The 13736-nt window shown below is 41.8% G+C and overlaps 1 protein-coding gene across 1 annotated transcript in view; it reads right to left on the reverse strand.

Annotated features, from left to right (window-relative positions):
• Positions 1–6132: 6132 nt before the first annotated feature.
• vegfc (vascular endothelial growth factor c) overlaps positions 6133–13736 on the reverse strand; it is a 95320-nt gene continuing 87716 nt past the window's right edge. Inside the window, exons 6-7 of the mRNA XM_074697530.1 lie at positions 12145–12469; positions 6133–6556 (exon numbers count right to left, since the gene is read on the reverse strand). Coding sequence (XP_074553631.1) covers positions 6448–6556; positions 12145–12469 — 434 coding nt within the window. The 3' untranslated portion in view covers positions 6133–6447. The remainder of the gene's footprint in view (positions 6557–12144; positions 12470–13736) is intronic.

Raw genomic sequence — 13736 nt, forward strand, 5'->3', positions numbered from 1 at the left:
CTGTGTGTTACAAGGAGGATGACTGTCTTGTTTGTTACATTGTCTGCCAGCCGGCTTGCTCTTTCGGAAGGGGCGTGTTGTTAGGAGGCGAAGAAGGGCAATACCAGCTGGGGGGCGGGATCTTGGAACACCGAGGGGAGGGATGAGTGAGGCTGTGTTTTTCAAATCTGTCTCATCAGCCAAACTGGGTTTCAGATCGTAGACATTAGCTTTAAGACATGGTGTTAGTTGCTTGACAACAACCTTCTCAGCAGTCTTAGATAGAACTGGTAGTATGCTTATAGCTCTGTATTTACTGGCTTCATGACGATCCTCAGACCTAAGCATCAGGGTGACAGTTGCTGGGGAAAGTACACTGTTTAAGTGACGGATTGATTAAATGAGCAATGGCCAGAGAAAAATCATCTCTGATCACACGTGGCTTTGAGGACACTGCGACTGGAAAGCTCTGATGAAAACTGTAGCTTCAGGATGTGATAGAAAGAAGTCACCAAGCCCTCAGTTTGACTTTAAGCATCCTGGTCCTGGTGTTTTATGAAAGTCCATGAACAAGGGGGTTCAGATCCAGACGTGGTTCACTGGTCTGCTTCAGGCACTGAGTAGGTTTACATGCATGACAGCAAAGTCTCAACCAGGGATCTAGTCTTGTCTTTGTATACATGCAGTAAAGAGAACCAGACCTCTGGCCAAGAACGTCTCACTCTGCTTTGATAGGTGGTGCTGTGTCCTTCGCTGATGAGTGGAAAGGAACTAGTTTTAGAACGCCACCTGTGGACAGTGTGCTCTTCTAACAGATCCACTGTTTGATTTGCTTCACTAATGCTGAAATATTGAAACAGAAGTACTGATGTGTGTGTGTTTTGGAGACAGAATACACAATTCGACCATCCCATTCTCTCCTATCTGAGCCGGGAACACACCCAGGACTTCCAGCTCCCTCCTTCATGGCTGCAGGCTTTCCCTCTCTTTCTTTCTTCATCTCTCTCCCTTACACACACACACATGCCCATACACGAGAGCACCCAAACACACATACACATTTCTGAACACACACTCAGGCACAAACAGGTCATAAGTCAAACATGGTTTGAATGGCAGGAAGGGAGGGGGACTGTTAATACTGGACTTCACTGTAATATATGGTGTGAACTGCTCTCTGTGCCATTGGGCTTTATCTCCACATCACTCCCTCTCTGTCCCTCACACACACACACACACACACACACATACACACGCACACACGCACACCATTTGTGCCCACATCTTATCGTTTCATCAGCAGACCTGGGTAGCTCCGCTACCTTCCTTCCCCGTCATGGAGGAACTCCTTGTGTGTGTGTGTGTGTGTGTGTGTGTGTGTGTGTGTGTGTGTGTGTGTGTGTGTGTGTGTGTGTGTGTGTGTGTGTGTGTGTGTGTGTGTGTCAGCGCATGTTTTAGAAATGTCTTTTCTCCCAGGGGCTGAGAGTAGAGGAAAAGAAAAATTAGATCAGCTAACCATCTGGAAATCCCCCAAGAAATGAACAACCCCATAATGACAAAGGTGGGGTATCTGTGCCTAGGTGATCCTGCTCCGGGAATTATGGGATGTAGCTGTCCCGCCTTGCACCTTGTGTTTCAGGGCATGTTAATTAGTGGTGAACCAACATGTTTTTGGATGTCCTGTGATGATCTGCTGATCAACCCTTAATCAAATCAGAGGAGGACTTCAGATCAACTTGTATCTTTGAGGTTGTCTTTAATTAGAAAATGAGAGTGTTATACTTATAATCCAACAAAGAGTGTTGGGTGGGGCTGTTTGGATAAAAACAGACACACACACACACAGTTCATTTATTACTGAGGTTTATTAACATGTGACATCTGAAGGTCCTCTGACTCTAATTTAGGATCATCAGTGAAACACACTCTGCTTCTCCCTGAGCGTCCTGAGTTATGTCACAATGAAAGATTCAGAGTGTGTGAAGAATCACAGACACATGATCATGGTTTATTTTATGGCTGACTCTATTGGAGAGATGCAAACATCAAAGACAACAAAAAGATGTGCGCGCACACACACGCACACACACATTAGCACTGCAATGAACAGCATGCAGAGTAAGAGAGAGTAGAGTAGAGACATCTCACAGACACACACGTGCTTTGGCTGAAGGCTGGGTGTGCTGAGCAGTTCTGTCTTTGACAGCAGCACATGGTGTGTGTTTATGTGTGAATTAATGTGAGTGTGTGTTCAGGATGAGTCAGGTCGAGCAGACAGACTTGATCGGGGGTAGGCAACCTTTTCCATAACACGAGCCACTTTAAAATACACTCATGTCCAAAGTGCCAATATTTACTCCTTTTATAAAATCATCAGTCAGTCAAAGGGAAAGTCTCCTTGAATGGTTTTTATGCTGCCTGTTTTTTAACAGTACAGAAAGTTTGAATGTTTTGTTTTGTTTTGCAAACTTTGCTAACGCCGTTTTTATGTTTGGTCTCAAAAAGATGCTACCCACTTGATGTCCTACAGACCAATTTTTCTCAACAAAAGGTGCAGGTGAATATTCTCTTGTCCAATTTTTTCTTGAAAGAATGACTGGAACTTGGTTTATTTGCCATGATAACACCACTATATGGATGCAATTGCAAGGTAGCAGACAGATCTCCCAACAGAGTTATGGCGACATACTTGCAAAACACATTTGTGTAAAATCATGTTTTAAATGTAATATTTAACGTTATTTGATTAATTTGTATTTAAGGTTCAGGTTCAGGTTCAGGTTACTTTATTTGTACCCGTAGGTAGATTTGTTTTGCAGTACGTGAGATCAAACATCACACAATTATAAAACACCAAAGACAATATAAGAACAAATTAAAAAATTTTAAAAGTAAACATTGAACATAAAACATTTAGTATTATTATTAAAGTGCTCTATGTTTTATCATCACAGCAGAAAGTAAGGGTGTTGGTTGCAGAGGCAACCTCCATTAAGATCAAGACAGAATAAAGATGTAAAGAATTTAAAGAATAAAAATCTAAAAGAATAAGTAAAAGCGCAGGTAGAAGAAAGTGCAATTGCATGAACAGATAAATACTTGTGTGCAAATAGGCTACAATTTATTCAGCTCAGCAATAGCAGCAGGGACAAAACTATTTTTGTACCGCTTGGTTCTGCACTTTGGAACAATATACCGCTGCCTAGAGGGGAGAAGCTGGAATTCACTGTGAAGAGGGTGGGAGTCATCATTTAAGGCAGAGTTTTCAATCCTCTGTAACTGGTTAATGTACTGGAATGCTGGATAGAGCTGAGGTTCCCCAATGAGACGACTTGCCCACTTCACTACAAGACTCAAGGAATTTTTGTCCTTTAAAGACGTATGGTTGAACCAGGACACCAAGGAAAAAGACAACACTGACTCAATAAAAGCATGATAGAACATAGCCATTAATGTTCAATCAATATGAAAATGAGACAGTTTCCTTAAACAATATAAACGCTGCTGAGCCTTCTTACACACTGCTTCACAGTTGGCTTCAAAGCAAAGTTTTGAGTCGATGACTGTACTGAGGTATTTATATGACTGACTGTTTTAAGAACATTTATAGTGTACCCAGTTTCTTGTGAAGTGTTACATAGAATAGAACACAACAGTTTTATTTATTTATTATTTATTTTTATTTTATTTTTGTTTTGTTTTATTTTCATTTTTATTTTATTATTTTACGTTATTTTATTTTATTTTATTTTATTCCGTTCTTTACCTCATTGTCATTTTTTTCTGCGTGCCAACATAAATAGGCTCATGTGCCAGCTATGGCACCCGTGCCCCAGGTTGCCTACCCCTGGACGAGATATTACAGTCCTGGTCTCTGGTGTGTGCTGCTAAGTGTGTGTCTCCGAGTGTGTGTGCGTGCACCAGTTGTGTGGGTTTCCCTGGCTGCCAGGTGGTGGGAGTGATTGAGGGTTACTCGGCGTCCACCAATAAGGACTGGAGCTGGGCCAGAGGGGAAGGTTTCAAAAGGCTGGCTGGAATTTGGGGCGGGAGGAGCTGACCTGTGGTGGCCTGTAGCTCGAAAGTCCTGTCTGAGCTCTGCTCTTTAGTAGAGACGTTTGTTAGAGTTGTTATCCACCCCCAAGTTCGGTTATAAAGTTTGTTCTGTTACAAGGTTGTTTGTTAACCAGATTTAATTTGATAAATAAACCTTAGTTCAATTCTTCTTTCTACCATTCTTTTCATTAAACATTCCTAATTTGCCCTAGCACCTGGCTTATGTTACTTCCTGTGCCCCCTTAAGAGCTGTGGTGGTAACATAATTGAGGGCTCATCCAGGATCGTTTGTTGAAAGTTCCCGAGGGAGTGTTTATGTTTAGTGGTAGGATTGGTGTGTTTGACACCACAGGCTGGTTTTTCTGTTTGCCTCAGTTTGTCTTAAATGGGCCACACTGGGGTTCAGGCATGGGATAATACTTTAATCAGACTCAGGCACTGCTGGCACATTAACACTCCAAGTCCGAATTTAAATTTTGGGCTGACAGACACAGATAAACACGGCAATCATGTTTATACGCAGTGTATGACTTTGTTAGCAGCTAATCCACAACTTGAGAGACCATGTCAAACCTCAGTTCATGTTCCAGTGGTCTCTGTAATTAAAACACTGTTTTATATTTACCACTGTAGACTCTCTGGAGTCCAGCTGGGACTGTTAGTTTCAGACACTTTAATGCAAAGAAATCCTTTTAAAGAAAACTGTCATGGTTTGGTTTTTAGTTTGTGTTTTTCTAGGTTTTCTTGTGTTTTTGTCCTCTGGTGTTTCTTTGTAATTCTGTTCATGTCCTGTGTCTCTGTGTTTATCTTAGTTAATCTTGTTGAATATTCAGTGTCTTTTATGTATTTGATATCTGCCTGAGTTTCCCTGTGTTTGGTTTGGTTCTCCTCGGCTGTTTCCCAAAGCCCAGGTACCTTGCCTTGCCTTGCCTTTGAAGGCAGTGCCTTCCAATCCAAGGCAAGTGTCCTGCCTCTGCTCAAAAAGAAATGCTAATGGAACAGCCAACAAAGACATATTTTTTACCATCAGATTCCCTGCACAAATTTTTGTGTGATTGGAGTTACATTGTCTCACATAACATGTGTTGCTCTGTTGACAGTGCTTGGAAAGTTAAATACAAACGTGGGAGTAGACCGTATGCTCAAGCAGCTACAAATACCATCATGGCCACTTTTGTACGCTTTTTGCTTTTTTATTGTCACATCATTGACACTCTGAAGGTGCAGCTTCTCAGTAATTATAGTTTCGTGAGTGATACACAAAAGAGTTAAGTGGTGGACATGGTATGAGTTGTTATTTTCAAAAGGTGTATTTTGTTGCTTACATTTGAATTGGAATTTACAGCGCACCTCCACTGGAGCCTCTCTCTGGTGCATGTTTTCCTTCCATTTTTTTCCTTTTTTGTAGATTCACCCGTTGCATGTTGGGTATTTACAGCCATGGCAAGGCAGCGAAGGATACACCTGTGTATCCTTGGTCAATTAGCCATATGCTAACCATACAGAGGACATATGCCTCCGGAGGACATGAACATTGGAACAGCACTTGGGCAGCGACTGATGATGTGGATGCCTGCCCACGCCCACCCCACGCCCACATCAGACCAAGGCAAGGCAAGGTACCTGGGCTTTGGGAAACAGCCTCTGTGTTCCACATGCTTTCGGTTGGTCCATTGTTTGCTGTTTGCTGTCTGTTGTTTGCTGTCTGCAGTTGCCTCTGTCTTGTGTGTACCCCGTGCCTTTTGGATTTTTCTCTAGTGAGTTTTCTAGTGTTTTTGGTTTTGTTTCTTTGATTTTGAGTTTTTGGACTTGCTTTGATTTTGAGTTAAGTTATAATCAAGGTTTTCTGTTTCATCTGCATTTGGGTCCTCCACCTCCTTTGTTCGCCCTGGGATTTCACGACAAACACCTAATTCAAGAAATAAAAAGCCTCACCAGAGCCGACAGACTTCAACCTTATAAAACATCCAGTATACTTTATTTTGACACATAAACATGATACAAAAATACTGATCACAGTGTTTTTCATGGAAGATTGAAATTGCAATAAAGAGAAGTTAAAAAATAACATTTAATAAATTATATAATCAATATCTGACATATGAATACTGAGACATAATTAAGAATATTTTAAAACAAATTATTTCGACAGTATCTATAACAGGTGTCCCTCCTCCACCTCTGGGTCAGCTGCTCTCCCATAAAACTATGTCTTCATAGCCGCTCGCTTCAGTGCATGTCCCACCTCCAAATCCTCAGAGTTCCCGTCGCTGCACTCCATCACTGCTTCCCCACCTTTATCAGGGTCCGCTAACTTAGCTGCCTCACAGCTGATGGGGGTATTCAGGACCAGTGGGTGGACAGGGGCTGGGGATGAACTCCTTATTCAGTTTGTTATCTGCTCAACAGCAGCTCTCAGTCCAGCCGTCTCCAGTGGGATGGTACGCAGCGACACACCTCTTCGCTGAAGGAGAAACCTGGCTCACACCTTCGTCTCCTCACCTCACAGGGAGGCCGCATACAACTGCAATGAGAGAGAAGGATGGATATAAGTATCAAAAACCACCACAGGTTAATAAAACAACAAATCTTTTTTCAAGGCCAAGAAGAGGCATCAGGGTGAATGTCAATCTAGAGACTGGGAGTTAGAGTGGACTACTCTTCTAGAGAAGAGCTCCAGATCTTCATCATGTGATTATTCATGTTGTAGAAAGCCATGTCAGGTTAGGCATCAGATTCACACATTCATTCATTCATTCATTCAACCTTTATTTAATCTCGAAAAATCATTTTCAATGATGTCGAGAGTACAGAGAACAACAATAAAACAACACAGTTGAAAACAGTTACATTCAAAAGCAGCGTTATTCATTATCAGTGTTCTAAACCGACCAAAAGAAACAAGTGCTTGTAGTTTTAACGTTTGTTGTAAGATGTTCCAGGTGAAAGCAGCAGAAAAGCTCAAAGCAGTTCTTCCAAATACAGCGTTTACCCGTGGAACTTCAAGCATCAGCAGGTCACTGGATCTTGTTGGATATTGATTATGAGATTGGTTTAACAGAGATGTGATATAGGAAGGCATTTTACCAAGTAGGGCTTTATAAATGAATAAGAACCAGTGCCTGTCACGTCTTACATTCAGGGGTGCCCAGCCCACTTTTTCATATGAAATGCAATGGTGGGTGGAATAACCTTCCTCAGTGATGAATCTGAGGGCTGAGTGATGAATGGAGTCCAAGAGTTTAAGAGTAGAGGCAGAGGCATTTCTATAAACAGCATCGCCATAATCCAAAACAGATATAAAGACAGCTTCAACAACACGTTTTCTACTTTCTAGCTAGGGAATCAATATTGAATTTAAAGGTGAGTTTTTGATCTAACCAAATGCCAAGGTATTTATACGTGGATAGTCTGTCAATGCTGTGTCCTGTTAGGGTGGTGATGTGAAAACTACTGTCAGTGATGTTTGTGGCTCTGGAGAATAACATGTATTTAGTTTTACTGGGATTGAGAACCAGTCTTAAGTCAAACAGAGCATGTTGTAACTGATCAAAGTTTTGTTGGAGGGTTTGAATGGCTGCTTGGGCAGTATTAGCAAAACTGTATAGAACTGTATCATCTGCATGAAGGTGGGAGATACAATCTGTTATGGATGATGTGATGTTGTTTATATATATAGTAAATAAGAGAGGACCAAGTATTGAACCTTGTGGAACCCCTTTTGATAGAGGCAAACACATAGATAGACAATTACCAAGAACCACATACTGATCTCTCTGTGAAAGGTAGTACATATCACATTTTCTGAATATGAAATCAGAGCATTCTACTATGACCACTTTAGCTTCTTAACCAGGCGGATCTGGTGCATGAACAAAAAACAACTGGCTCCAGTGATTTTCAGCAGCTTTGATTTGCAAGTCTAACAGGACAAGGCATACACAAAAGCCTCCAAGAGAAGCTTTTCTTAACAAAAGGCTTTTTACTTAACCAGCATGGAGGCATAGTTTTCCTTTGTTCAACCAAGAGAAAAACTCATTGGGCCTCATTAATAAATAAATGCGTAGAAATACTCTTACTCTGTGCACAAGTTCTGTGTTTGCACAAAATCACTGTCGAATTCATGACACATGCACACCAGCCATTTCCCTCTGACCACTGTGCGTGTGTTCATGAGTCAGAATCATTCTACACTGACAGGTGCGTGCCCTCAACCTGCAATCAGCGTACTACCATGCCCCAATTCGGTTGTCGTCATTTGCTATGGTTTTGATTGTTGCTGTGGACACATAAGTTTCACCTTAATCATCAGCACAACGCTGAACTACAGACTGCCTCTCCCTCTGTCAGCCTGATGTTCAGGTCTGATTGCTAAAGCTGTGCTCAGAAACCAACGACTTGCAGTCTGTAACAGTATATCGCTGTGGTCCCTTGAAGAAAACAGCTGTATTTTCAATGTGGTCCAACACAGAAGGTTAGACCACACTGGGTTCTGGGTACTGCCAAACACCGCTGCTAATGATTGAGAACCACTAACAATGTTCTTGTATGTTCTAAAGGTCAAAGGTGTCAGTGTCGGTTTTGGTTTCTTTCTATAATTTACTGCCCACTCCTGAACCAGCAGAGCGTTCAGCAGAGCAGGACGTCAAACTGGAGGATGATTATACTACCAAAGGACATTTACCCTGAAAAGTAATAGCACTGTGCCCAAGGTTTGTTTCTTTGGACGGAGAATTTGGTGTGTCGGTGTATCAGCCACAAAACAATAGCACGAAGGTCAAAAACATTAGAATAAACCTCTAAGAGCAAAGATCTGGTAAACCTCAGTCCAGAATCAAGTCCCAATCCCTGTTCAACCTTGACAGGATCACATGATATATGGACCCGTATTATTCCACACTCCTGTCATCGCAAGCACTGATCCCTTTTTTTTCTCACATGGCTCTTACCCCTTTTATCCACACCACAAAGCGTTTTGGATCGGCGTGAAATTGCCTCAGTTTCTCTGGCTGCACGAGGTGTCAATTGGTGGATGACAGAGCATTTGGTCATGGCTACTTAAAGAGACCTTTGAACCCATGATGAAATACACAGAAGGGTTCAAACAAACCCACACACACTCTCATTAAACACAGTAACATACACACCAGCGCCAGATCCCAGACTCAAGATTCCTACTGATACGTTACACTCATAAATCACTCTCTAACAGGGTCACCAAGGGTCGAGACTGGACGGCTGGATGGATGTGTGTGTGTGTGTGTGTGTGTGTGTGTGTGTGTGTGTGTGTGTGTGTGTGTGTGTGTGTGTGTGTGTGTGTGTGTGTGTGTGTTTCCTCCTGTGCAGGGAGAGGAAATGGTTAAGTGACAGCTAGGAGAAGTCATTAGCACATGGGGGTCTTGTATTACACCCCAGGTTCACTGCTTGCTTCCACTGCCAGACCACAGCCGAACAGCCCTGATCCATCATCGCAGGATCATCAGAGAAGGATCCATCAGAGGAGGATCAATCATAGCAGGATCATCAGAGAAGGAACCATCATAGCAGGATCATCAGAGGAGGATCCATCACAGGAGGATCCATTATAGGAGGATCCATCATAGCAGGATCATCAGAGAAGGATCCATCAGAGGAGGATCCATCAGAGGAGGATCAATCACAGGAGGATCCATCATAGGAGGATCCATCATAGCAGGATCATCAGAGAAGGATACATCAGAGGAGGATCCATCATAGCAGGATCATCAGAGAAGGATACATCAGAGGAGGATCCATCATAGCAGGATCATCAGAGAAGGATACATCAGAGGAGGATCCATCATAGGAGGATCATCAGGGAAGGATCCATCAGAAGAAGTTTAGGATTTTGGACTAAAGAGGTTGACTCTGTGATAAAGCAACCACTAAACAGTCTGTGCTGCTGGTTGGCTTTAATAAACTGGTGCAAAGATCAGCTGATGGTTACACGATCACTTTATTACCTACTACACACATCACAAACAAAACACAAGCGAACACATCACACGAAGACCAACTAAACTCACTAATACTGCCTGTACCTGTTTCTTAGCCATAAGACCATGCATCAGATTCTAGATAAAAAAAAGGGTAGATGGATAGATGGATGGATGGATGGATGGATGGATGGATGGATGGATGGATAGATGGATGTGAGATGGATGGATGGGTGGGTAGGTGAATGGATGGACGGGGATGAATGGATGGTTGGGTTGGTGGGTGGATGGATGTGAGATGGATGGGTGGGTGAGTAGGTGGATGGATGGGTGGGTGAGTAGGTGGATGGATGGGTGGGTGGGTAGGTGGATGGATGGATGGATATGAATGGATGGTTGGGTCGGTGGGTAGATGGATGGATGGATGGATGGATGAATGGATGGATGGATGGATGTGAGATGGATGGATGGATATGAGATGGATGCGTGGGTGGGTAGGTGAATGGATGGATGGATGGATGGATGGATGGATGGATGGATGGATGGATGGATGGATGGATGGATGGATGGATGGATGATGGATGGGTGGGTGGGTGAATGGATGGATGGAGATGAATGGATGGTTGGGTCGGTGGGTGGATGGATGCATGGATGGATGGATGGATGGGTTGATGGACAGATTGATGCTTGAATGATGGATGGATGGTTGAATGGACGGAACTGGGAAAACATTTCTGATGCTGTTAATTGTTTAGCAGCTGGATGCCCTTCCTGTACCAACACATAACAAGCACATCAACACATCTTTACTGTCAAAGTTTCTTTTCTTAGCAGGAATCAGCCAATCAAAACAATCTTTGTGTCTTTTCACACAGAGAAAGGAAACAGCTGAGGGACCCAGCAGAAGGTCCCTGATAGAACCAGGAAAAGACTTTCAGGGAAAATGGAGATGTTAGACTCTAGTGATGTAAACTACGGTTTGGTTCTTCTTCTGGTGTGAGAGATTGGCGCTAAATGATGGCAGATGGTTTGTGGTATAATCGGTCAAGGTCTTTGATATTGTTATGCAGAAATTTTCTCATGTCAGTCTAATAATGTTTTTTTCCAAGCTTGTATAATTTTTTACTAATGGTATATTTTGAGCAGAATAAGAAGGGTCAATGAAGAGTTAAAAAGGAGTTAATAAAGAGTCGGTAGAGAGAAGATAGAGTCAATAAAAAGCTGAAAAAGAGTTGATACTGAGTGAATGAAGTGCTAAAGAAGAGTTCATGAAGAGTCAAAAATGAGTTGGTGAAGAGTTGATAAAGAGTCCATGATTTGAAGATAGATTTGAGATTTGAGTTGATAAAAGTAGATAAAAAGTCAGTGAAGAGTTGGCAAAGAGTTTAGTGACAAGACTGGAAAGAGTTGATAATGAGTTAATAAAGAAAATCTAAATAGTAAACAAACTGTCAATAAAGAGTCAGTAAAGAGTTAATGAAAAGTTAAAAAAGAGTCAATAAAGAGTTGATTAAAATGTTGATAAAGAGTCAATTAAGAGTTAGTATATAGTTAGTACAGAGCTTAAAGAGTAGAAAAGGAGTCTATAAGTTGTAGACAAGAGTCAATAAAAATTGATAGAATCAATGAAGCATTGATAAAAAGAGGACAAAGGGTGAATTCAAAGTAGATCAGTTAACACATAGAAGATACTGAGTCAAAGAATCAATAAAGAGTTGAAAAAAGACAATAGAGAGAAATTATTTGTCAATAAAGGGAAGATAAATGGCAGAAAAAGAGTTGTTCAAAAGTTAAGGAAGGGTCCATAAATACAAGATACAGAGTTGATAGAGTTAGGAACAACTATAAATTGTAGAGATAGTAATAAAGCAGATAAAGAGTCATTATAGAGTTAATAAAAAAGAAGATAAATAATTATTAGTCAATAAGGAGTTGATGAAAAGTCAATTAGGAGTTCATTAAGACTAGTTAAAGAGTAGATAAAGCGCAGAGAAAGAGCCCATATGGTGGATAAAGATTTGATGGAGAGTAGATAAACAGAAGATGAAGACTTGATAATGGGTAGATATAGAGAATACTATAAGTAGAAAAGTTTAAAAAAATATATCAATAAAGAGCCCAGTAAGAGTTGATTCAAAGTGGATAAAGCTGAACTCACCTGCATGTGGCTGGATGAAACCTCCTCCCTTTTAGGAAACACTTATTTGGTGACTCGTTACATTCACAGGAGCACTTTGCTCTATTCAGCGGCTGATGTCTGGGACATGTCTTGCTGCATGTGCATTGACAGGTCTCCCTGTTGAAGACGTGGTTTAGGGGGCAGGAGGGAGCAGGGGACATGTTGCAAACACACTGGCAAGTGTTGTGGTCAAAGTGTCGGTTTGGGCCACAGTCTTGTGTTTGATCCCTGTGCTGACACACACACTGACAGGTCTCCATGTCCAGTTCCTTATCAGGGCCACACACATCTGCGGGGGATATGTCTGTAGAGATGGAGAGGGAGACAGGGAAAGGATCAGAAATGACTGTTTACAGAGAGTCACCCCAAAGCTCAGCCTGTAAAGACAACGTCAGCTCCCATCAGCTCCTGTCAGATTTTAGCTCAGTCAGGCAGGAGGATGTTGTATTTCACCTCCTTATTCCCTCAGCCAGACACACTGTAACTCACCTTCTCCCCCTTAGCTCCTCTTATCACCTTTCATGTCAATATTTGACTTTGATCAGACTAGACTCTAGGTCTGTACAGATTTTTAGTCATCACACGGACACAGATCTACAAAGTTCCCATGATTTGCAGGAAACAAATAGAGGTATGTGTGAAACAGACATCCCAAAAAATACTGGCTACGTTTACATGCAGTCATTAGCCCTTTCATTATTCAGAATATTAGCAACAACCTGGTTGCGCACAGCCATGTAAATTCAAATCACCCTTTTTGAAAAACTAGAATATGCTCACCTTCTGGTTTTAAAAACCTTAGAATCTCCCCGGGTTCCTCCTTTTCTAGCCTGAATATTTGGTCATGTATACGCCTCCCGGAATACCCCCACCCAAAGGAACATATATTTGTTCAAGGAATCTTTGTCTTTTGTTGTTGTTGCTGCTGCTGTTGCTATGAATACAGGAGGAAAAAGGGGAAATGACATCTGTGCATTGAGTTGTTTTCTGTGTGTCACTGTTTTGATCAGAATACCAGGATGTAAACAGGAATAACCCTGTTTGCTCATGCTTCTAAATGTGTTATTCTTAATGTTTCAGAAACTGGAATATTGACCTTTATCTGAATATTGACTGCATGTAAACACAGTCATTGTTGGCTGTTGAAGCAAAAGCTGGATTTTGCACCATTTAAAAAACAAACTCCATGTTCAACTTTTGGACTACCGTTTTCAGTTTGTTCTCCGAGAAAGAGATAAGTGAGTTATTATTTGCCCTGTTTCCACCGAGCAGTCTGGTATGGATAAGTACAATTTGGTCCGGGTTGGATCAGTAAAGCTTGATCCTGTTTGTGCTTCCCTAACCAAGCGTGCTCCCTCTTGGTAGGCAGGGTGCAAGTCAGGTACTGAAAGCTGCATTAGCTACGTACTAGCATGATGCCATAGCAACGCGACACAGAGTACCCCACTAATAAATCCAACAAAAGAAAAACACCACACAAGGAAAGAGCAACGATAGTAATTTGTCTTCTTTGTGATTGGGATGTGGCTCTTTGTTACAAAGAACAATAAACAGAAGGGTCCCAAAAGGAC

This window comes from Halichoeres trimaculatus, unplaced genomic scaffold (assembly GCF_033239565.1).
Source record: "Halichoeres trimaculatus isolate MK-OKI-2021-1 unplaced genomic scaffold, fHalTri1.1 fHalTri1_scaffold_2, whole genome shotgun sequence".
Lineage (NCBI taxonomy): Eukaryota > Metazoa > Chordata > Actinopteri > Labriformes > Labridae > Halichoeres > Halichoeres trimaculatus.